The 25,784-nt window shown below is 40.9% G+C and overlaps 1 protein-coding gene across 1 annotated transcript in view; it reads left to right on the top strand.

Annotated features, from left to right (window-relative positions):
- The window catches only part of MYO3B (myosin IIIB), a 296,489-nt gene that overhangs the window by 77,636 nt on the left and 193,069 nt on the right, over positions 1-25,784 (top strand). The window contains exons 3-13 of the mRNA XM_032354332.1: positions 170-286; positions 3,215-3,316; positions 3,455-3,538; positions 4,370-4,572; positions 9,787-9,901; positions 16,100-16,226; positions 16,947-17,157; positions 17,957-18,104; positions 19,359-19,512; positions 20,639-20,727; positions 22,384-22,513. Coding sequence (XP_032210223.1) covers positions 170-286; positions 3,215-3,316; positions 3,455-3,538; positions 4,370-4,572; positions 9,787-9,901; positions 16,100-16,226; positions 16,947-17,157; positions 17,957-18,104; positions 19,359-19,512; positions 20,639-20,727; positions 22,384-22,513 — 1,480 coding nt within the window. The remainder of the gene's footprint in view (positions 1-169; positions 287-3,214; positions 3,317-3,454; positions 3,539-4,369; positions 4,573-9,786; positions 9,902-16,099; positions 16,227-16,946; positions 17,158-17,956; positions 18,105-19,358; positions 19,513-20,638; positions 20,728-22,383; positions 22,514-25,784) is intronic.

Consider the following 25,784-nt stretch of genomic DNA (forward strand, 5'->3'; position numbering starts at 1 on the left):
TTCCAAGCCAAATATCTTCATTGAGGATCCTTAGGGTCACTGTATGATTTAAATTGCTACTTTCCTCTTTTAGAAAAAAAAATTCTTATGAGACTAAATTTGTTATTTTGAGAATTATTTCTTAGTTATAAATAGTGTTTACTCTCAGTACTATCTATCCTCTTCTTAGGATTCAATTATTCGTCAGTTGCAAAAGCGTTACATGGACTTGGTGATCTACACATATGTTGGAGACATCTTAATTGCCTTAAACCCCTTCCAGAATCTAAGCATATACTCTCCACAGGTAAGGGGTGCTGTAAAAGCATGTTACTCCTTAATAGGAAATTAAAAAACCACAAGGGAAAGTGAAAAGAAGAGAAAAACGAGAATAAACTGCTGCTGCTTTTGCAGTATATACCCCAACCTGCAGATGATAAAACAACACAGATGGCATTCTTCCATTTCGTGGGTAACTTTTCAGAGCAAGATATAATGGTAATAGCAAACATCCAGTTAGTGCTTTCCACATGCCAGAAACGGGCTTATCTCACTCACTCCTTGTAATCTTATGAAGCAGGCATGATGATTAAAGCTGTTTGGCAGATGAGGAGACTTAGCATGGTGAAGTTAACTCCCATGCAAAAGCTCATGAAACTTGTAAGTGAAGAGCTGGGATTTGAACTTATGCCTGCAGACTCCAGAGTCTGTGGCTCAATAGCCTTTCTGATGCTATAATTCCCCTAACAAGTAACAAAGCCTTGGTTTCATGGGCAACAGGTACTGGTGCATTAGATGTCATCTTTAAATTTATTTTTTTTTCCTTCAGTTTTCCAGACTTTATCATGGGGTGAAACGTGCCTCAAATCCCCCCCACATATTTGCAACAGCAGATGCTGCTTACCAATGTATGGTTACTTTTAGCAAAGACCAGGTAAGAACTCTCCTTCCTTCCCTACCAACTCATCCAGTAGGACGTGTACTGTCTTCCTCTGCAGCTCTTATGTCTTCCTGAAAACTCCATTCTGGTTGCTGGTGCTGATTCAAGGAAATAGAAAATGAAACAGTAGCTCAGTGATACAGGAATGGTGGTAAAGTTACAGCAGGCAGAGAATGTGAAAATTCTTTTGGAGTTACATGAAGCATTGGTGTCATAAGCACTCATTTTCCCTGATAAAATGTAGAAAGTGTTTCTACTATGATATGAAAGCATAGAGCCAACACAAACCTGATTACATGACTACAACTGTAATAAAAACAGCATGTAGAATGACATAAATGAAATTTCTTCTTATTAAGGTCTCGGAATTTTCATGGTTTGATATTTTTTGTATGAAATATTGCGCACAGGTTGACCGATCAAGCCCCACACCATTTAGCTGGTGAGAAATTGTGGTGGACTTGGTAGAGACTGAACAGATTTTAAATTCAATGCTAGTTAACTACAAAGCTCACCCATAAAACTTCCCTTTCTGGACCTTCAAGTCAAGGTGGTGATATATCCAACCTTAACCCTTCCTTTACTTTTACTATGCATATTTTCGTTTGTGTCTTTAGTCTGTTTGAAATACAAGTAATAAAGTGGGTAAGAAATTTTTTTGAGAGAGTTACTGTGTGTAAATTTTCTGACATCTCTAAAGTCCCAGCTTTGGGTTTGTTAAGGAATAGATGAAACTATAACAGCGCTAGTTACAAAATAGAGTCTATGGATTCACTTTCAGGTTAGAAACTTGGCTTCTCTGCGTTCCGACCTTTCCCAAAGACTTGTGAAGTGTTCATAGATTTCATAGAAAGGGAGTCAGTGGAGAGAGACACATGTATTTCTAAATTTGAGAAGTTTCCCCATTGAGTTTTTTCTGACACTGAAGGTTGTGTCTTTTCCAGCACCAACCAGTTCTTCGATTCTCCAACAGTAATTGGATGCCCAATTGTTTGATTCATTCAATTCTGATACTCATGTCCCAGAGTTAGCACAGATCCCACATGGTCAGGGCTCAGCCCCAAAGACTGCCCCCATCTCAGATGCCAGCCACAAAAGAGGTACCCAGGCTACCCACACTTTTCTGCCCAGCCTACAAATTCAGGGGTTTCCACAACCACCCTCAAGTCTGACAATTCACTAGAACAACTCACAGAACTCAGGAAAACACTTTACTTAAATTTTTTTTAATTTAATTTTTAAAATTTACGGTGGTTTCGCTGGATAGTAGGTAGGGACAGTGGGAATCTCGTTCATCCATTCATGCGCGTCACTAATTAGATGACGAGGCATTTGGCTACCTTAAGAGAGTCATAGTTACTCCCGCCGTTTACCCGCGCTTCATTGAATTTCTTCACTTACACTTAACTTAAATTTACTGGCTTAGTATAAAGTATAAAGTATAAAACCCAGGAACAGCCAAATGGAAGAGATTATCCAGGGTAAGATATAGGGGAGAAGGGTGGCGCAAAGCTTCCATGTCCCCTGCCAGCCTCTCAAAGTGTTCATACCAGAAGTTCTCTGAATCTTGTTGTTTAAGAATTTTTATGACTCAATCAATCTCTAGTTCCCCTCTCCCCCTAGAAGTTGGGGTGATAGGGCTGAAAGTTTCTATTCTCTCATGATGTATTTGGTCTTTTTGGTGACCAGCACCCACTGGGAAGCTATCTTGGGCCCTACCTTGAACCACCTGATTAGCAGTTAGGTTTGGTTGAAGGGGACTTTTTTGTGACTAACAAAAGATGGTCCTACTGCTGCTATGATTCAGGAAGTTTCAAGGGTCTTAGGAGCTTTGTGCCAGGAACCAGCGACAAAGACCAATTACATGTTTTTTTATTATACCACACCCATTAATCTTCTTGATACATAAAGAGCCCCTAGGAGTGAACCAAACAAACAGGCAAAGGATATGGGCTGGTCACAAAAAAGAAAATATGAACAACTTTAAACATATGAAAAGATCTCAGCCTCACTCATAATAAAATAAATGCAAGTTAAAACTACACTTGGTCTTGAAACCAAGACTGTTCTCGTATGTTTCCAATTGGCAAAAACCCAACATACCCTATTAGTGAGGCTATAGGAGAACAGGCACTTTCGGGGATTGGTCCAGTCCTTAAGAAAGCAATTTGGTACTACCTATCCTATTTATAAATGTATTTATCCTTGACTTCAGCAATCCATTTCTAGAAATTTATTCTATAGAAGAGCCTGTATGTAAATATAATGCCCTACGTATAGGGTTATTCATTGCAGTATACTCCTTATGTACCCATCAATACGAGACTGGTTAAATTGACTCTGGTACATCCGTACAATGGACCAAGCAGCGGTGAAAAAGTTGAAGAAGTTCTCAGTGTACGGAAATGGAAAGATTCTGTAGATAAATCATTCAATGAACAAAAGGAAGGTGTACAGTGGTGGATATTATATGAAAACCATCCCTGAACATACTGTGCTATGAATTTTTCACTCTCACTCCTTTTTCTGTGTCAGTGCATTGTCATCAGTGGAGAAAGTGGCTCTGGGAAGACAGAAAGTGCCCATCTGATTGTTCAGCATTTGACTTTCTTGGGAAAGGTATCGACCACCTGTTTTATGTGTCATGGCTAGAATCCTTGCCAGTGCAACTGCATATTTTATAAATGATGGAACGACTGGTTTTTATTAGTTGTTATGTAAAAACCTTCCATCTTTATTATGTTTATTCCTGATAGCGAGGCCTCTTAAGATGTCAGCATGCCATCCCTCTCTCACGTAGTGAGGAAAATAATGCCAGCACGAATTTACTAGATTATCAGCAATTAATTTTTTATGTTTTCAATGTAATAGAAACATTTAGCCATTAAGTAGCAAAAGTGGTTAAACACTAGGAACAGGCTCAAGGAAAGCCACTAAGGCGATTAAAGGATTGGAAAACAGAAATCTTTGAGCAAAATTTGAAGGGAATGGAAATTTTTAGCTTGGTAAAATGGACATTGAAGGAATGACTTAAAAATAGTGTAGCAGTTTCTTAGACTCAGAATTAGTGTATTATGAGACTAAGAATTTAAGGAGTATTTTCTACAGATGAGGTTTATTGAATGTTATAAAGGATGACTGAGAAAAGTTATGGGATCTCTCTATTTAAAACTCTTTCTAAACTGTTTAGGCATTTTATCTGTCAAGGATTTTAAGTGAAGTGTGACTGGATGTAAAAATTGAAAACCTAATCTAGCCCCATCTGATACCCGTGCACCTGGGGAGTTGCTCGTCTGAGAAAACAGTGCTGGTGGTTGATGCTAATTTCCCCAAGTGAAGTTCTTCCCAAAAGGATAATGTGAATTTGTGGGGGGCAGGGAGGGGTGCCTGGCAATTTTGCTAAGATCATATTTCTGGAAGCTCCTCTTGACTGTTGTCTGTTTGGCACAGGCCAGTAATCAGACCTTGAGAGAGAAAATTCTGCAAGTCAACTCCCTGGTGGAAGCCTTTGGAAATGCATGCACTGCCATCAATGACAATTCCAGCCGTTTTGGAAAATATCTGGAAATGATGTTTACACCAACCGGAGCTGTGATGGGGGCAAGAATGTCTGAGTATCTCCTTGAAAAATCCAGAGTTATAAAACAGGCAGTGTAGGTGCATGATTTTGCCACTCTATTTTTGCTCTGCAAGATAGACCAGGAGGCTTTGGTCATCTTAATGGCCCCGTTTCACCTTTTTCTTAGCATCCATCCCCCAAAACCCACCCCCAGCCTGTCCAAGAACAAGAAATTATTTAAGCAAAGGATAAGTGATCATTTTTAACCTTAAAGATATTTGCGGAACAAGTACAAGGGTTTGGGTGGGAGTACTTTGGAATTAGTATGCCCGTATTTTGGTTATGCCAGGGAGAATTTAAAACACTGTGAACACTTTTAAAAATCATTAGGTACCAGGGCACCTGGGTGGCACAGCTGGTTGAACATTCAGCTCAGGTCACGATCTCAGAGTTGTGAGATCAAGACCCGCTTCAGGCTCCACACTTGGCATGGAATCTGCTTGAGAGTCTCTCTCTCTCTCTCTCTCCTTCTCCCCCTCCCCTGCCCCCATTCTCCCTCTCAAATAAGTAAATATGTCTTCAGAAAAAACTCACTAGATACCTTAAAATTGAACTATTGAAAAAAGCATTGGTCATATTCCACATACCACTTTTGTCCCTAGATTGAAAAGGAAAAAAAAAATGATTTTGTTTTAAGAAGGGCAGTCTAGCAACAGTGATCAATAGTATGGAATTTTCTGTATTCAAATGCTGGCGGCTCTGACATTTACTGCCCTTGGTTATGTCACTTAACCTCTCTGTGATTTACCTGTGAAATGGAGATGCCAGTAGTACCTACCTCATGGGTTTGCTGTGAAGATTAATGATTTCATGTATATAAAGTTACTTTAAAAAGTGCCTTGTGCAGTACAGGTTATTAGAGGGCTATCCATGCTTTTTATTATTATTGCGGGACCCTAGACTTCCTTAAGAACATGGTCCATTCATGTATTTTCAGTAATTATCTACTGAATGCTTGTTGTTTGCTAGTGTTGTGCTCCCTGCTGGAGTTGGAGGAGTAAGCAAAATAGACAAGGTGGCAGTATTCATGGAGCTCAGAGAAGGTGGGGCTTGGGGAGGAGGGAGGATCACAGGCATTAAACAAATAAATAAACTTAAAGGCAGAAGGATTAGGATAAGTCCTAGGAAACAGTAAAAGGTGCTGTGAAGGTAAGAGAGGAGAAGGAAAGGCACATAAGCTAGACCAGGAAGAGAGGGGCTCCCTCTGTATGAGACAGTTAATCTGAGACTGAGGATCACTACGGATTGGCAAACAAGGTGGTGCTCCTCCCAATAAGGGAGACAGGTAAAGATGAGCCTGAGACCAGATCATCTGGTCTAGGCTTTGGAACCAGGCTGGGGATTTTGAACCTTATTCTAAAGGCAGTAGGGGTATGTCTGGGTGGCTCAGTCAGTTAAGTGTCTGCCTTTGGCTCAGGTCATGATCTCGGGGTCCTGGGATTGAGCCCTGCATCATCAGACTCCCTGCTTAGTGGGGAGCCTGCTTCTCCCTCTCTTTCTGCTGCTCCCCATGCTTATGCTCTCTCGCTCACTCTCTCTGTCAAATAAATAAATAAAATCTTCAAGAAAAATAAAGGCAGTAGGAAGCCATTTAATGTTTTCAAGCAGAGGAGTCACAAAACCCAAGTTGCATTTCAAATGACTGCTCTGGCTTCAGTGGGGAGAATGGATTGGAGATGCAGTAGGGATCCTGTTGAGACCATTAGGAGGCTGTCTGTTGCCAGATCCCTGTGAGGCAGAATGTTGGCCTGGACTGAAAGCATAGCAGTGGAGAGAGGTGGAAAGAAGTCGATGAATCTGAGAGCTACTGTGCAAGGACAGTCCACAGCACTTGTTCCAGGGTCAGAGCTCAAGCGTCCTCCTCTGTCATACATTTGCAGTTTCCTCACAAAATAGGGGCTGGCGTGCAAATTAAACAAATGAACAAAAAGACAGAGTGAGAGTTATTTTAGCTTCCCTGTGGCTTCTTGATTAATTTTTATGATGTCCCTTGCTTCTTTCTCCCCAAATTAGGGTGATTTTAAAGTTTATGGAGCTACCTCTGACATAATGGAAAATACAGTTTTCTGGGTACAAATGTAAAGTGGTCTTTTGCAAAGATAATATGAAGAGGGTTCCAATCACAGCTATGTCATTTGTTGTATATGTCACTTAATATAATATCCTCATACCTTACTTTCCTTATATGCAAAAAGGGCATAATAAAATCACCCATACAGGGCTATTATGAGAATCAAATGAGATATGTGATTTATACCAAACATAGAATCTGAAACATAATAGGTATCTAATATACCATAACATTATGATTATTAAATTTATTCAATACGAGGTAAAATAGACTGAAGATATTGGATGAGGGAAGAAAATGGGGCTTGTGAAGGTCCTGTTCACCTAAGCTTTCTTGTCTGCTCCCTTCCAGCACATGAGGGATTTCCCTTTTAGGTATGCTGGGGTTAGATGTGGTCATATGGCCAGTTCTAGCAAATGAGCGTTTAATGGCAAGACCCTCTGGCAAAGTGTGAGATGGTGGCTGCTTCATAAGCCTGGGCCCATGAGTGACTATGATGAGCACAGCCCCCTTCCCTTTGCTAGCCCTCAGTGGACATGTACTCTGAGCAAGAAGTGACCTTCTGTTAAGCCACTGACATTTTTAGGATGTTTGTTATTGCAACCAAACCTAGCCAAACCAGATATATACAGGGAAGAAAACTAAATTGAATTTATGCTAGGGGTAGATATTGGTAGGCAATGTTCAGAAGAATTCAGAACTAGAAATATCTGCAAAAAAAAAAAAAAAAACTATAAGAAGGCAAGACCAATATGGGTCAGCCAAAGCCAGCATGTTGTTATCAGAGCTTAAAAAATAAGTGGCATTTGTACCAGGCATACTGATTCATAAAGCCCTAAAACGGCTTTACCATCTCTGTGAATAGATGTATAGTTACTAGAGGCTCAAGTTAGATACCTGGGAGGCACAATCCAGATCCCTTTCCCTCATTGCCTTCATTCATTCTCTCAGGATGTTCTTTTACTTATTCCTCAAAATAGACCTTTAAGCTTACCCTTGTTCCCCATCATCACTAGCATCGCTACCTATCCAAGTCACTTGCTGTCTCACCTGGACCTCCTGGTTGGTCTCCTTGTATCCATCCTGGCTTTTTATAGTCTAGTCTTCATCCTGCAGCTAGAAGGTACTTTTTTCAACATGGATCTCCTCATGCCATATACTTAGAGTGCAATGTGGGTCCAGTTTAAAATGCTTCAAAGAATTCTAACTGCTGAATTAACAAGGTCCTCATTATGGCCTAACAAGGCTTGGTGTGGGCTGGCCCTGCTCACCTGCCCACCCCCTTCTCACTAGCTTTTTTTGTTGTTGTTGTTCTATGTGGGTATCATGCTCAGAGCCCTTGTGTATATGTTGCTCCCTGTCTTTGGAATGCTTTCTCCCTTCTTTCTGTAGCTCCTTCCAGGCCCTTCTCATGTTTCAGTGTTTGGCTTAAGTATTATTTCCTTAGAGAGTCCTTCTCCTGACTTGACAAAAGTAGGCCTCATCCCCCAACACTGTTCTTCGTGTCAGCCTTTTATTTGTTTCAAAGCCCTCATCACAGGTTTCCTTGTTTCCTCAAACTCTGTCACTAGAAGGAAAGCTCCAGAAAGCATGAAATCTCCTAGTCTTGTATTCCTGGCACCATGGTGCCATCCCACCATGATTGGCATTTGGTTAACTTATTAGTTGAGGGAACAAATGAGTACGAAATGGCAAGCAGAGGCATCTAGAATATAGGACAGGAGTAAGAATACAGGGGAAGAGCTTTGATACAATAAATAACCAAAGGAAGACCAGAATACCTAGGAGAAACTGAAGGGAAGAGTGGGGCCCATGTCACAGAAGAGAACAAGGAAAAGAAACAAGATTTCTTTCCATAGAGCTAAGTTGGCCAAGGTGAGGATTTGCCAAATCTAGGGATATCAACAAAAGAGACTGTCCTCCAGAGGAAGGAAAGGGACCCAGAGCAGGGCTTTTTCAAACTGTCTGTTGCAAAGGACCAGTTAAAAATTTCTCAATCCATTGTGAACTAATACCTTGTAAAACATAATGGAAATGAATTATCCAAAAAACTATCATACTCATGGATGTCATGGCAATGTCGCATGGTATAAGATATCTAGACATGTACACTGACAGCAATCCACAGACCACACTTAGAGTAACACAGATCTGAAAGGACCTTGGCCATGATGGCTAAAAGAGGGTGGACAGCAGGAGACCAGGGAACTGGTGCATGCCACTTTGAAAGAATATAGGTTTGAAAGAGTGGAGACCTCAGCTGTGGGACCAGTTCTGCTCCTAACTTGCCATAGGACTGGAGACCCACTTCTTGTCTGGGGCCCCAATAAAATAGGGAGATTGGCTGATAGCTCTCTAAGCTGGATAACAGTTGTCTCTTAAACAATGTGGACTACAAATAGAAAGTAAGTGGCACAGAGGCATAGTCATTTGGGCTATACTAGAAAGATCTCTAAACATGTGTAACCTGAGCTGTTATGTGTGAATGTTCCATTCTCTGAAACCTCCTTCTGTGTAAAGATAAGTGTGTTTAATAATGTGACACTGTGACAATTACTAAACTAATCCTATCACTATTCCTATTCCATAATTGGGTTGTGGCCTATTTAATTTGCATATTTGAAAATGCAAATTTGCCACAGGATAATATTTTTCATAGAACAGAAATGGTATAAATTACTTGAAATGCAGAAGCAGAATATGTTATTAATAATATCCCCTCCCCCCTTTTTCAGGGGAGAGAAAAATTTTCACATATTTTACTACATTTATGCTGGTCTTTATCACCAGAAGAAACTTTCTGAGTTCAGACTTCCTAAGGAAAAGCCTCCTAGGTAAGTGTCAGGGGTTTTAGTTGTTGATTTTTAATGAATGTGTAACTAGCATTTGAGAAAACTTAGAAATAAATGGAACTGTTTTCCCTAACTGGATACTGATAGTCTCTTAAGTTGAAATACCCAGGATAAGATGGCGGGAACTATGTCTCACCATTTTCATTTTCAAGAAAGTTCGGAAACTTAACTGTAGCCATTTTACTCAGCTGTGTGTGCCATTATTCTACTTCACTATTAGACTGAAAGGGAATTGCCCTGGTGAAGAAGGAGCCCAGTGACGGCCTGGTATTCGGGGGCCATTTGCCAACACAGTGCTCATTGTATTTGGTCCTACCCCATTTAGGTATATAGCCGATGAAACTGGAAGGGTGATACATGACATAACTAACAAGGAGTCTTACAGAAGACAATTTGAAGCAATTCAGCATTGCTTCAGAATTATAGGGTTCACTGACAAGGTAAGTGATTGCCAAGAGAAAAAGAAACTCAAGTGTTCATATTCTTGGATCAATGTGAGTGAAGATGTGAATGTTCTAACTTGGAGGAGGATCCTTTCTTTTCCCCTGTCATCTGATCATGTATAAGTTCTTGCTCCTCAGAATATGATTGGAGGCCAGAAATACTGTCTTCACCTGGGAGCTTGTTAGAAATGCAGACTCTCAGGGCACCTGGATGGCTCAGTCAGTTAAGTGTGACTTTTGATTTCAGCTCTGGTCATGATCTTAGGTTCATGGCATCAAAACCCAAGCTGGACTCCACACTCAGCGGGGAGTTTGCTTGAGATTCTCTCTCTCTCTCCCTCTGCCCTTCTCTGTCCCGCATGCTCTCTCTTTCTCTCTCTCTCTCAAATACATAAATCTTAAAAAAAAAAAAAATCAGGCTCAAAAATATAAAAGGGGGGGCGGTGCCTGTATGACTCAGTTAGTTAAATGTCTGACTCTTGATTTTGGCTCAGGTCATGATTTCAGGGTCCTGGGATCAAATCCCATGTTGGACTCCATGTTGGGTGTGGAGTCTGCTTAAGATTCTCTCTCCCTCTGCCCCTCCCTGTTCTCCCTCTCTAAAAAGAAGGAATGCAGACTTGTAGACTCCCAGGCCCATCTAAGAATGGCTGAACCAGAATCTGATTTTAAACAAGATGCTCAGGTGACTATTAAAGTAGAAATACTGTCGTAACAGCCTCATACCTGCAAATTGTTCCCGTTGTCACCAGTTCACTACAGCTATGATAACAAACACCAAAGCAATACTGCCCTTTTCTTGAGTTGAGGTTGTTCCAGGCATTAAAGTGAATTGTGTAATAGAAGTATGGGGATATGTAAGTTACACCCAGCCACAGAAATATATTTATGCTAGTAGCTCCTTCTGCACCAAAACAAATTAATCTGAAGCTTTTCAACTTTCTTGCAGTCACTTCCTTCTCTGTGGTACACAGATGCACATGATTACCTCTAGCTCTAAGTATTGTACTATTCTAATCTTTCTAGATACAGGCTGTCTCTATTAAATATATGCCAGGGTGACAGAAGATATTTATAACCCTAGGTTCAAATATTATTCTGTGATACATTTATGCCATAGTTTCTGGGCTTCATGCCATCAATTTGGCAAAATACACAGATTCTTTTGCTTTTCCAACAAAGGTGGTGAATGATTAGGAGGTAAGTGAGATTGTTAAATCTTAAGGGATTAGATTACAAGACACTCCAGTTACCCTGGGACAGCCACTCTGGGTAAAGGATTGCTTCTGTAATCTAATGAGTTTGGCCAGCCCTTCCCTCCCCAGCATGGCTGATTTTAGTCATAATAATACCTTCCTTTTTTCTAAGCAGCTGTTAATTTTCTCTTTTGGCCTCCCACTGACTTTAGACTGACAAGACAGTGGAAAATCCCAAAGGACAGATAAAAACAGAACTGTATTTCCCTTGGCTCCTTAGAGGAGAGCAATTAAACAGGTTCAAGCCTTATTAAAGGGCCTTTATAGTTATTAATTTATGGAGCTGGTTATTATCAAGATGCATTACCAGAAGAGTCCAAGCGTGGTGGACATGGCAGTAGAGCAATTTAAAGTCACCTGGGTCATGCCAAAGTGTTCAGGGGCATACTGTTTTAAAAGGGTACAGGATAAAAGGATAGAGAGTTAGCTGTAAGGTTAATAATATTTGGCGTTCTGGGTGCCCTCGTGGCTCAGGTGGTTAAGTGTCAGACTCTTTATTTTGGTTCAGGTCATGATCTCAGGGTCATGCTCCAGGTCAGGCTCCATGCTCAGTGTGGAGTCTGCTTGAGATTCTCTCCCTCTCTCTCTCTTCCCTCTGCCCCTCTTCCTGCCTGTGTGCATGCACATTCTCTTTCTCTGAAATAAATAAAAATCTTAAAAATATTTTGCTTTCAATGAGTGTAAAGATAGTTATAGAATACTGTGAAGAGATTGGTCCTAGCCCTAAAAGAGGGTTATAATGGCTCTTTTCTAATAATAGAAATATAGTGCAAATAGTAATCAAACAAATGCTATTTTAAGAAAACAGAATTAAAAACAAAAATTAAATATGCTACGTATGTGTCCTTGAAGTAAGCTGTCTCTAACCCTTGTGGAAGAAAAGTGGAGTAGAAATGGATGAATGAATGAATAAATATGAAAAGAAAGAAATGTAAAAAGTGGTAAACATACTTGATTTCTGTCGGATCTGGACTGTAAAATGAATAACCAGAATGTAAGTGTATATATATGCATTAATGTTCACCATGTCCCATATTGATTCATATTGGAAATAAACTTACATCAGTTAGCAACCTTGGAAACGGAAGGAAGAGGCTGGCTCATATCTCCCTGACCCTAAATTTTTTGGTTATATCTTTGTCTGTGTTTCTACAGACAACCTTTTTTTGCTGAATTCACTCAATTCACTTTATAAACTCAAAATAATTTGGCTAAATTCAGAAAGACTCAGTAGAATGTAGTCAGGGAGCAGATGCCAAATAGCTGATGTATCAGAACATTTTCTTAAGTTTATCTGAGGGACATTTCTAGACAGAGCTTAAATGAACTGGTCAATTTAATCAAAATTATGGTCACCCTTCTTTCTTATAATGTCATTAGTTCCCTGCAGAAACGTTCCTAGTATTACTCAGATTCTCCCAAACTCTTACAGCAAAATTATATTATGAGTAGCACACCTCAGTGTGGACTCGGGAGCATGAATTTTAATTCTGGGACACCAGCCAAAAGTATCTGAAAGAACACTTGACCCTGACTTTATTGTAAAGAAGCCTCCCTGGTAGAAGGAGACTTCCACTAACAATGATGGCTCTTTGCAGGGTATCGGGCAGGGGTGAGGGGTGGGGTGGGATTATACCTAAAACCCTATTATGAAGATCCAGACTTTCGGAGTCCTATTTTTTTTGAGTCATCCATATTATTTTGCTTAATAATATGCTTGTCTTACTGGTATATGATTTATCATAACATATTTATATTTAATACTACATGAAAACATTTTTGGTAGATGATCTGCATGATGGTCAACATTGGATATTTACTACAGATGAAGAGATTAAGGAGAAGGTTTTGAGATTAGGGCAGAATTTTCTCCCTTTCTTCAAGATAAATGATGAATTTGGGAGAGTACTGCTGAAGAGAGACTGAAGGGTTATATGTGAAAATATAAATTGGGGATATCCAATGTCTTAATGACAGAAAATAGGACTTAGCATTGACTTTTTTTTTTTACACTACTTTATTGATGTATGATTGATACACACCCCACCCCCCAATTTTTTAAACCAGTCATTGGCTTTCAAGATACAAATATTGTGAGCCTTTGAAAAGGAACCTGAAGATAGATGTTGGGATAGAGCACATAAGGGAGAAAACCCTTTAATTGGATCTAATGTACTTAGGGCAGAATTGGTTAAAAAAAGGAGAGAGAGACCTATAAAATGGAAACAAGGTAAAAAAACACTGAGAGGGCAGGTCAGTTCCTAGGAAGGTATTGAGAAACAACTACCATGAAAGGGCTGTAAATCATGCTGGGAGCGATTTCATTAATCAGCTCCAGGCTAACAGAAAACCAAGGTGCTTTTCAATTTTCTACTTAGCCTCAACTTTATTGAAAGAATACCTAAAACAGTGAAAGGAGTGTCCCCTGAGAAAAAGAAAAAAGGAGGGGCACCTGAGTGGCTCAGGTCATGATCCCAGGGTCTGGGATAGAGCCCTGCATCGGGCTCCCTACTCAACAGGGGGTCTGTTTCTCTCCCTCCTTCTGCCTGTCACGCCCCGTACTTATGCTCTCTCTCTCTCTCTCTCTCTCTCTGTGTCAAATGAATAAAACCTTTTTAAAAATCTTTAAAAAGAAGAAGAAGAAGAAAGCAGCAGCAGCAGCAGCAGTAAAGATCCCACTTCTACTGATTGCTGGTGAAAACAAATTCATACTCACCAGCAATGAATTGGGAAACCAGCTAGAGAAGTCATTAATCTTCTTGATAGTATTTCCTGTCCTGAATGACATTATTTTGGTTTATCATATAGTAAGTTGGAAACCTAAGAAATAAAAAGATAAGAGCATCATAGCAAGATTTGGTAGCAAAGGCAGGGATGCCAGGAAAGGCTGCATAGCTGGAGACCAGGCAAGAGGAAATAAGCAAAGTGAGGAAGGTGAAAAATCAGGCTAGTGTAGGATGAAAAGAAGAGGCTTGATCAAGAAGTTCTGTGTGGGGGCGGCGGGGGAGGAGAGGTGTAATCCCTCAGATGAACATACTACTGATTATCTTCTACCATATGGCACATGGCTGATGTATTGATCAAGGTAATGAGGTCTGTCATGTTAAAACCAGACTAGTCCCAGAAAACCCATTTGGTAGATGTTCTTCTTATCCAGTCTTCAGTTGTGTGATTAAAACAGTGATTTTGACACACAAAAAAATGACATCTTGCCTTTGATTTAGAAGGTTGAAGAACAGTATTTATCTGTAGTAGAAGCCTGGTTAAAATCCTCATTTGTCTTTGTAGCATTATCAGGTATCCAGCAGATGTCACTATTACAGTCTGTGTTCAGTGGAGGGCTCACTTTGGGAACAGTCCTTTATCAGCGGTCTAATGAGAATTCCTATTAGTTTGCTGCTATGTATAGTACTAAATCAAGTTTCTCACTTGAGTGTATTTTGTGGAAGTACTTTTCTCCATCTATAAGCATAAGATGCAGAAATTACCTGGCTGCATATTTGTCTCACCTATAGGAAATGCATATGTTTAAATAAGTAAATACACTTTTTTTTTAAACCAGTAATGCTACTTATGTATTTAACTTTTGATATAAAAATAGGACTTAGATAATCTACATTTACTCACAATACTTCTGACATAAAATGCATGGAGGTTTTTTCCCCCTCACACCAATTCTCCTACAATTCAGTTCATTTCTGATACTGTCTGCCTGGCGTTAACATCAGATCACACAAGTCAGGGGCTCCGTTCCACAAGATTGTCCCCACTTCTGACACTAATTGCAAGCCCTAGGGTTCACCTACTGACCAAGTGGCCTCAAAATGGGAGGTTTAGAGTGCGAGGACCCCAAACTTGAGTTTAATAATTGGATAGAAGGACTCAAAAAATTTGGGAAAACAGTTTACTTAGTATTACTGGTTTATTATAAAGGATGCAACTCAGGAATAGATAGCCAAATGGAAGAGATGCATAGGGCAAGGTCATGGGAAAGGGAGTACCACCTTCTCTCATCACTTCTCACAACCTGAAAGTATTCTGGACCTCATCGATTAGAAATTTATTCCATTACATAGGAATAAATGATTAAGTTATTGTCAGTTGGTGTTTAACTCATGGAAGTCCATGATTCAGCTAAAAATTCCAACCCACATGTGTGCTCTCTAGCAACCAGCCCCATTCCCCAAGAGTTACTTCATTGGCACAAACTCAGTTACGGTTGAGGGGCTTATTGTGAATAAGAGGATACTCCTTTAACACCTGTTACTCATAATTCCATGGGTTGTCTAGCTCTTGTGCAAGAAATCAGTACGAAGACCAAATGTATGTTTTTATTATATCACAATATCACAGATAATTTCTAGCGAGTCAGAGTATTTCCCGACCTCATTCATAAATCTGTACTCCATTATTTAACTTCAAAATGTTCAGTGTCCCTGATAACTATTTCATAAAAGCTATATTCAAAAGTGGAAAAGGAAACTCCTCTCTTTCATTTTGAAGAAAGAACATACCTGAATTTAGAGCTGGTATTAGTTAGGGTAAATGGCTAAAAGTGGCTTAAAGAACAAAGAAGATCAGTGGTCCCTTATGGAAGCATTTCAAAGTAAGAGGTTCATGTTGCAGAACAACTTTGTTCCATGCAGTCATTGGTCTCAGCAATCCTAGACAACTGTGTGGGAGGCTGGGTTGTTGGGAGGTCCAGCCAGCAATAATGGGAAAGAAAGCATGGAGGAGGCATGTTTGCTTCTGTAAGGCTAGGCTCTGAATTCGCCCACATCATCCTACTTGCTCCTTTGTTGGGAATTGAGTTCCACTGCCTAACTGCAAGGGAGCTCAGGAAAGAGGGGGTGTTGGACTTAGGTGGACAGCTAGCAGTGCTAGTGGTTTGTTGGTTGGATTGGCAGTGACCAAACACAGTTCTTGCTGTCCTTTTCAGGAGGTGCACTCAGTGTACAGAATTTTGGCTGGGATTTTAAATATTGGAAGCATTGAGTTTGCGGCTATTTCCTCTCAACATCAAACTGATAAAAGTGAGGTGCCCAATGTTGAAGCTTTGGAAAACGGTAATTGTTTGATATCTGTGCCCTGTGTAGTCAAATTGCATGTTTCTTTCACTTTGGTAGTTTTCATCTTGGTAGTTTCTCGAGATGCTGTGAAATATAGTGTGAGTGTTTTCACTAACTAGGATTTTCCAAAGGATGACTTGTGGAACATCAATATTCTTTCCGTAAGCTCTGCCAAAAAGAATTCCATAGCAGGTCTAGCAGTGGTGTCAACATTGGCTACTTTTGAAAATCATCTACAATTTTTTGAAAAATGCAAGAGGTGGACCCCTATCTGAATCCACACTGTATCAGCAGCTGCAGGGGACAAGCAGGCACCTGTTTAAAATTCTAAGGGTAATAATGATGACACAAGGAATGAGAATCCTGAATTAGAAAAAAAGTGATTTAAATAAACACCTGCAGCATCTTTCACTGCTTTTAATAAACTAAGATGCTTCATGACTCTTGAATACAGTCCCCGACTCTTTGACCAAAGATCATCTCCTCTCACTTTTTCTCATCAAACACCTGTGAAGAGCTTTCAGAACCACTTGGGAGATACTGTATCCATCCAGATACTTCTTGGGTTTAGGGACCTGGCTTCCTTGCTTTTGCATCTGAAGTGCCTAGGCAGAGCCTGGCACATTATAGATGTTGAGTCAGTGCTGGCTGCATGGATGGGTGGATGGGTGGATGGATGAGTACATTCTCTGGTGTCATCATTACCCTTTATTGCAGCTGCCTCCGTTCTCTGCATCAGTCCTGAAGAACTCCAAGAGGCCCTTATCTCATACTGTGTGGTCACCCGTGGTGAGACCATCGTCCGAGCCAATACTGTCGATAGGGCTGCGGATGTCCGAGATGCTATGTCCAAAGCATTGTATGGGAGGCTCTTCAGTTGGATTGTCAATCGCATCAATACACTCCTGCAGCCAGACAAAAGCATATGGCAAGTGCCCTCGGGAAGCAGAGGCCTTGGGAGAGCTGTCAGTGGCCCGGATGTCTCTCAGGATGTGCAAGAGGAAGTGTTAGGTCCTCTCCTGAGTTTCCTTTAGTGAAGCTCTCAGGTCTTTTCCTGTGAAAGGAGAAGGGGATCCAGGAGAATGGAAGAGGCACATGACTGACAGCTATCATAGTGTAGTATTTAAGAGAATAGGCTTATCTGGGAGCTGGGCCAACTGGGTTTGCATTTTAGCTATATAGTTTGATTAGCTCCCATGTTCTAAGTCACAGTTTTCTCCTCTGTAAAATGAGGGGCATAATATCCTCCTCATAGTGTTGTTTCATGAAAAGTTTTAGAGCTCCATGTCTTATAATTTACTGCTGCTGCTGCTACTACTACCTTTTGTTTCCTAAGCATTAGTGGTTTCTATGTTGTGGAAGAATTAACAACATCAAATTCTAGAGTATTCTTCCAATTAAGTCCAATGGGTGGGAAGGTCGAAGAATGAATGGGCAGCAGTTCTAGCCCCTTCCAACCAAGTGGTTCCTCCCTAATCTCTATAAGGAGCTTCTAAGTGAGATTTTAAAGGACTCTACTGCTTAAAAAAAAAAAAGTTGGAAATACTGTTGAAAGACTGTAGGAAGGACTGGTGTAAGTCACAAACTGTTTCTTCCCTTAGAGGCAGCTGAATGCTGCTTTCCACAGGTGGTTCTGTAAGTTGGTAAATGCATGGGCCCATACATTTTCATCATCTTGAGATGAATGTTTCCTCCCCTAAAAAGCGTTTTTCTTCTCTCTCATGCAGTAGTGCAGATGATGGTATTAATGTGGGGATCTTGGATATTTTTGGATTCGAGAACTTTCAGAGAAATTCATTTGAACAGCTCTGCATAAACATCGCCAATGAGCAAATCCAGTACTATTTCAACCAGCACGTTTTTGCTCTTGAGCAGGTAACAGTGAACTCTGAAGTAATTAAACCTGATGGGGAAGGTGTCTCCAGGCTGCCCACAATTTGAAGCAGAAACCCTGTTAGGCTGACAGGTAAAAGATTCTAAGGAAAAAACACTGGTGAGACAGTCTGTCAAAATAAATAGCGGAAATTTGCCAGAGAAAAAGTCTTGATTTCTGTGGAAAGTCACATTTTCTTTCTTGAGCGGAGCTGGTGACAAGCCAGTTATTTAAATGTTGCTTCCAAACTATTTCATGGACATTGTCCAAAATGCTACATTTTCTTCTACTTTATTTGACTAGAAGCATCTATGTTGTGTCCAGAATGACACAGGATGGACTTGAATTCAGGGCACAGATTCTTGTGTTTCCTAACTCCCAAAGAGGCCTTCTCCACCCCCCATCTCCTGCACACCAGATCCCACAGTGACTCAGTGACTTTGGAGGGGGAGTGGCTCCAGGGAGGCGTAAGCTATGTTCTTGGTTTTCTCCAAATGAAAGTCTTTCCCTTATGAGGTTAATGGTAAATAAAACAGAGTGTGAAGCTCATGTGCCCAAAGGCTAGGAGGACTTTCCCTCCACCCCAGTTTCTACCACAACCCAAAATTTTGTCCTGTATGGAGTAGTTCAACAATGAAATATTCTGACTGAACCCTTTGCTTTAGGAGCGAAGACACGCACACTGCACTGTGATTACATAAACACAAGACATAGAGTAAAAATATCAGTATTGGATTTATCAGTGGAACTGGATAGAGCTCTATCACTCTCCTCTCCCCTCCTACCCTGCACAAAACTCAACCTCTTTTCACTCAGCTCCTTGTATTTATTCCCTGGGAAATCTGGAGTTTTCTAGTTTTTCAGTCCGAGATGATTCCATTATAGAATGCTTTACAGAAAATTAAAGACTGCTTACTTCCTGGTTTAAGCCATATTTATCACCAAAATAATTTTTTTTCAGTTGCCCTTCTATTCCATGTCAGTTTCTAAATTATGACTAACTGAGTTGGTGTTTGAGAGACAGCACTGTCCCTTCTTTTGCTGCTTCAGCTGTCTGCCACAGGCTGCCTGTAGGCCAGACTTATACCCAAAGCTTCAACAGTGGGGTATGCAGAAGAGCCTTTTTCTACAATCCTAAGACAGCCTATTTCCCACATACAGTCAGCATTGCCAAACACAGAAGTGCACACCGAAGCAGCCTGGTGCTACATAGGCCAGTTTCAGGCTGGAGAGACTCACAATCTGTGTTCCTCCAGATGGAATATCAGAATGAAGGCATTGATGTTACACCTGTGGTGTATGAGGACAATCGCCCACTCCTGGACATGTTCCTCCAGAAACCCCTGGGACTGCTTGCGCTTTTGGATGAGGAAAGTCGATTTCCCCAAGCAACTGATCAGACCCTAGTTGGTAAGTGTCTCTTGGAAAAGGCATAATACACTCAGGTGAGAACTTGTTTCATTGGTATTTTGACTTGGTATTCTGGCCCTCCCACTAGGTTGTGCAAGTATAGAGCCTGTTTTTAATGAATGGATATCTTCAGCAGATGTCCTCATAGATTTGTGTTTTAAGGCAAACCCATCACCAAGCCCTCCTCACTGTCCTGTTGCTGCCAATATCATTTTTATACCTTCTTCTCCCTTATTTCCTATAATCAATACTTGCTTCTTGTCCTTTTCATACCCTTCTGTCATGTTATCTGCTTGGACCCATCCTTGTCTAGTCCAGGTTTGTATAGAAGACTCTTCTGGTCTTTTGGCCTCTAGATTCATACTTACCCACTCTACCCTAAACATCCCAGCTAATTTAGTCTTTCTAAAACCTCCTTTTCATTAAGTTACTTTTGTCTGTAGGATGCTGATAAGACACCTCCTCCTGACATTTAAAAGGCGCTCTACATTTTATCCCCGTTCCTCTAATCATTGGTGTTCCACACAATCTCATCCCACACTGAGATTGTGAGATGTTTTGGGCAACAAAGCACCAGTCTTCGCATCCCTTCAGTACTTAGCACAGCTCCTCACACAGAGTAGACCCTGAGTTACAACAATAGCAAAAATTATATATTGAGGGAGGAACAGGAAGCTCCAAGCCTTTTTGCCAGATAGAAAATTGATTGGTGGGAGAGATTCCCTTCTAGGCATTGAAATTGTCACACTTGGTCGTTTTCTTTTACCTATAAAATCATCAGAAGTTGCCACAATAAGTTCATGCGAGGTTTGCTTGACTTCCATGGGATATCTTCATGGTTCTAAAGCTAATTGACCAGAGTTCTGGTGTCATCAGTGTCCATGCTAGGAGTTCTTAGAACAAGAGGTCTTAGGGCATAACCTGACACTGAAGACAACATGAAACAACTAAGCAAAGACTTGACTGTAAGCCTGTGTCATTTTTCTCCATCGTTGTACATACAGTGATAACCTTAGGTTGCCCTGAATATCCCTTATTCTGGGTCACTCCTGGCTCAAGGAGCACTTCTTTGTTTGAAGGAGCTGACGGTTCTCATTGTAACTTGTAAACATGACAATCCACACAGATAAATTTGAAGATAATCTACGAAGCCAATACTTCTGGAGGCCTAAGGGAGTGGAGCTGTGCTTTGGCATTCTGCACTACGCTGGGAAGGTGAGGCCAGTGTGTGTCTGTGTCAGTAAACCTGAACCGGACATGGGGTAAGTGTCCCTATTAGCCTGTCTCTGCTGCTCACAAAATTGCTTGCCAACTTCCTTCTCCTTTCAGTTCTTTAAGAACACCCAATCATAACTCCCAAACTTTCTCCATGGTTCTGCTTTCAAAAAGTCGCCCCTAGCCAAAAGCCATTTCTTGCTGGGCTGGCTGCGGTGCTGCCTTCTGCTTCTCACCTGAGCTTTGGCCTAGAAGTGACAGCTCTCCAGAGGGAAAATGTGGTGTCGCGTTCACTGGGAAGTGCGCAGGGAAAAGAGGAGGGTTAATATCACAGTGGGGGCTTGGTTTTTAGCACTTTCTGTGTCTACAGGGCACCAAAAATGTCTAGACAGAAAGGAAGAAAATTCCCTTCATCATCCAGATGTTACGCTTTTTTAACACTAACCAAAATTTCCACCTTTCATTATTTATGCCTCAGTCTCATTTCAAGTTTCTGAAGCAGAGGAAGCATAAAGTGACTAATTTGGGAAATTCTCTGGTTCTGCAGCCAACAACTCATTGCTCGAGTTACTCTCAGAGGAGTCATTGGAATTATGGCTAATTTGTTCTCGTGGGGTGTGCTGAGGACCTGGGTCCAAAAAAAGGGTAGCAGTTCAACAAAAGACGCTTTGGATTATATTGTTGATTCAATAGTAAGATTTATTGAAATTATTTTTTATATTCATATAATGGTATTGAAATGAATTTTATCTGACTGGAGGTTGGCTGAAAGGCAGTTCTAATATAAGTAAAGAGAATTGTTTTTCTTTCCACATAGTGCATAGAGTATATTTTGGATCTTTGTTAGAAATTGCAACCCATTCACTGTAGCACTGATGTCTGGCCATATATTAACGTCCTCCATGTCTGGGATACCCGAATCTATCCTGAGCCCTGCCCCCGTTCCTGTCCTCTTCCTCGCACCTGCCCGTCTGTCTCTGTGTCCTTTTACTCCAATTTCCTATTCACCCATCTTCCCCTTCTCTCTCTTCTTTCTTGATTTTAAGGGAGGATGGGAAAGGATTGTTTTCTTTCTGGGCTTCGTGTCCTTTCCTGAGTTCATTATTTCTCTGGAGTGTTCCTTAAAATTTCTGTGACCTGGATCCCTTCTGTTGTAAGAGCTGAAAATGGCTCCGCATCCCTGAGCAGTCAGTCACGTGCAGTGAGTACCTTGGGGAGCTACAACAGTCTGGTGATTATGAGCAGGGAGCCCAAACTGCCTGGGTTTGGAAGCCTGCCTGCCACTTGTGAGATGTGTGACCACAGTCTGTCATTCAGTTTCTCGCTGAGTCTCTGCCCACCAGTAAAATGGAGATAGGTGTTTTATGCACGTAGTGCCCAATCTGTTTTCATAGTTATTCTCACATGATGTATCTTTGTTATGTCCCTTTTCTTCAAAGCACACCTGAATGAGAAGTTGAGATAAATTGGCTTGTCAGAAATTACAGTTTTTTTCCTCCTTATCTCATGGTCTGGATTTACAAGCATGGCTGTGTCATGATAAAGTCAAGATAAAGTCTCTAAATGGGTGGATGAGTGACTGACCTCAGACAGCTTGCCGATGTCGCCGACGGTGCACGACACTGGCTAGTTTGCTATTTGCTGTTTCTGTTGCAGGTGTTGTATGATGCTTCCGGGGTTCTGGAAAAAAACAGAGACACGCTCCCTGCTGATGTGGTTGTGGTCCTGAGAACGTCAGAAAACCAGCTTCTGCAGCAACTCTTCTCAATTCCTTTGACCAAAACAGGTACATGGAGCCCCCTGACCTCCCTGGGCCTGACGCTTCCATAGGCACTGCTGGCATTTCCTTGTCTGTGTTGAAATTCGGCCAGGGCTGCACTACTACCGTTTGGAACTTTAAGCAGGGGTAAAAGTCCATTTAACTAACTTCAAGAAAAGGAAAGTGATTGTTTCTTTTGCAGTGTAATCGCACAGCATCAGTGTATATGTGCTATGTACACACACACACACACACACACACACACACACTTTTTTAACGTTAACTCTTAGACTTCTCATTTTCTCTGCTTGCCTCTTTTCATTCTTCCATTTATAAAACCACATGTTATCATTCATTCATGCTAAGCACTCTAGGGTGGTCTCAGTTGACCTAGAATTTTTGGGAAGATTATTTCTGTTCATGTATGATTCTAAGTGAAGGGAATGTGGGGAATCCAAAGGTCACCCAGTTGTGGGCTCTCAGAGGTCACCTGGCCCAACTCACTCCCCAGTCAGTGACCCCACCCCCCACTCTCCTAACCAACCTAGAATAGGTCCATCACTGGCCTGCATGCCCGGCCACTCACAGCCATCTCCTGCTTAATGACTTCTGTTTAGCTTCTCATTCAGTTCTTATGATGGGAAGCAGGAAACTAGGGCCAAAGAACAGAACTTCCCTGTCTTTGCTGTTTTGCCAAATACTTTCCCATTTGGTCAAGTTCCTTTGATTTACCTGGGATCTGCTGCCTTTGGCTGGGCAGCCCACTAGGCCTTCTCACAGCTTTCCTCTCAAGGACGAGGGTCTGTCTGGAAACAGCTGTGGGTCTGGAAACAAAGTAGGAGGAGAAGCCTCTTTGTCATTGTTCATTATTTCCTTTTCTTTCTTCCCATGTCCCTCTTGAAGTCATTGGCACCATGTCTAGTTTGGGGCCTTTGTATGTTAAAAGGGAGTGGCTGCCAGGTCTGATTTTTAGCAACAAGCAGAGGAATGAAAAGCTTGGCTAAGAAAAAAGCCGCAGTCCACAACCTTTGCATCATCTTTACTTGGAAAGAAAGTTGAAAACAGTTCTTAACTTTCTTCAAACATGCTCCTTTAAACAAAAATAGTAGGGTGCCCATGAGAAAGCTGCCTCTGCCTTTCTTTCCATACCTCCCTTGGGCAGAGCCAGGATTTGATTCATTATCTCCTTATGAAGTACTTTACCCTCAAACCTTGGTTCTAAAGAGATGGTGCAGGGGCGCCTGGGGGCTCAGTGGGTTAAAGCCTCTGCCCTCGGGTCATGATCTCAGGGTCTTGGGATGGAGCCCCGCATTGGGCTCTCTGCTCATCAGAGAGCCTGCTTCCCCCTCTCTCTCTGCCTGCCTCTCTGCCTACTTGTGATCTCTCTCTGTCAAATAAATAAATAAAATATTTTTTAAAAAAATAAACCCTGGGTATAGAAATGTATTATATGTTTATAAAAAATAAAAAATTTAAAAAAAGAAAAAGAAAAAAAAATAAAGAGATGGTGCATCCTACGTTAGAGTTCAGGGTGGTAATCAAGCTTCTAAATTGTAAAACACTTATTTTTGGTTTTAATGTATTACAGCCTTTGAAGGTGGGAGGATTTTATTGGACAGAAGTGGTTTCTTTTGTTTTTGCTGAAATTACAGATACTTGTTTCAGAGTGGCCAGATGTGAGCAGGGCTCCCTCACCAGACACTTAGGTCTTATCAGGAAACTTACGTGCAGGGGCAAAGATACAGCCATCACTAATACCCCTAATACGTACACTTTGAAGTGAAATCTATCCAAATGACTTGTCAGTTGGCATTTATACTCTCTCATAAATATGAGTAACGATCTGTCAAATCTGTTCACAACTCTGGAATTTCCAGTTTTTCAGCCATTGGCAAAATAAAAACAATTTCGCAGCCTGGGCCACTAGGTGGCGAGATGCAAGAAGTCAGGCTCTGCCGGCAAGCCTTGTGTTTGCCCTTGATCGCCTAAATGGGGGAGAAGAACCAGGAACAAAGAGATAGCCTCTGCTTTTTCTTTCTTCTTCTTCTTTTTTTTTTTTTTTTTTTTTTTTTACTGAAAGAGCTTTCCTCCTATCTTGTAACTTTGTGAATCTTGCCTTCAAACTGCATTCCATACCTCCTGAAGGAAACAAAAGTAAAAAAGAAGACTGGAAACAAATGTTTTCCTAATAAGCTTCCTTGTACTCCTGAGTCATGCATTGTGTATAATAATTTCCTTTTGAAATCCTAAGCTTTATTTTCTCCACATTTTGAGTACAATTTAGAAGCCACAAAAACATATCAAAACTAATAAGCATAATTCTTTTTTCTTTTTCTGAAATTATTCATATACAAATCCCTTCAATCAACATTTATAGAACAGCTTCTAATAATAAGACACCATCTAGGCAGCAAGGAGATAAAGATAAAATGGCTTTGCCCTAAAGCAACAGTAACTTTCCTTTCCTTCACTTTCTGTCTAGAATTTATGTCCTTATGATGATATTTGCCTCCAAAATCAGTTCTAAGGAGATTGTGTATCCAGTGTTGAAGGACAGAATATTAAGATTCTAAGTTTTAAAACATCCATATTCTATATTTTTTGGTTTTAGAATATTACAGCCTTTGACGGTGTGAAAACCTTCCTGGACAGAAATAATTCGTGCTGTTTTTACTGAAATTGCAATTACTTGTTTCAGCACGTGTCTCTTATGAAAGCAGATGTAGGTTGTTCATCACAGCATTCTTGCTGGAAGCAAAGTCCCTCAAAACCTGAATATGCCAATATTTTCAGAGCATGAGAAACCATATTCCTTGCTGTTTTTATTTTTATTTTTACCCTGCTTCAAACCTTTAAATATTTGTTTTATTAAAATTAAATGGGTCACTAGTTCAAAGAGCGTTGATATGGGTAGTTACTTTTCAAACTTCTTTAGGAGATGAACTACAGAGAGGAATGGAAAAAAACCAAAGTCGGGATGCTTAGGAGGATGTTAGCCCCAGACTTTGAAAAGAGGTCCATCGCTGGACTCCTTAGCTTTGAGAGATGAGATGTTGGCCGTGCTCTGGCTCCTGCTCCTTGTGGTGGTCACATCTACCTTTGCTTTATAATATCTGTTATGTTGTACATTTGTTTTGCACACTTTTCTGTACATGTATTCTGTTTCACAATAGCACTTTTTAAAAAAAGGTTTTTATTTATTTATTTGACAGAGAGAGATCACAAGTAGGCAGAAAGGCAGGCGGAGGGAGAGGAGGAAGCAGGCTCCCCCCTGAGCAGAGAGCCCGATGTGGGTCTC

The sequence above is a fragment of the Mustela erminea genome, chromosome 8 (genome assembly GCF_009829155.1).
Source record: "Mustela erminea isolate mMusErm1 chromosome 8, mMusErm1.Pri, whole genome shotgun sequence".
Taxonomy (NCBI): domain Eukaryota; kingdom Metazoa; phylum Chordata; class Mammalia; order Carnivora; family Mustelidae; genus Mustela; species Mustela erminea.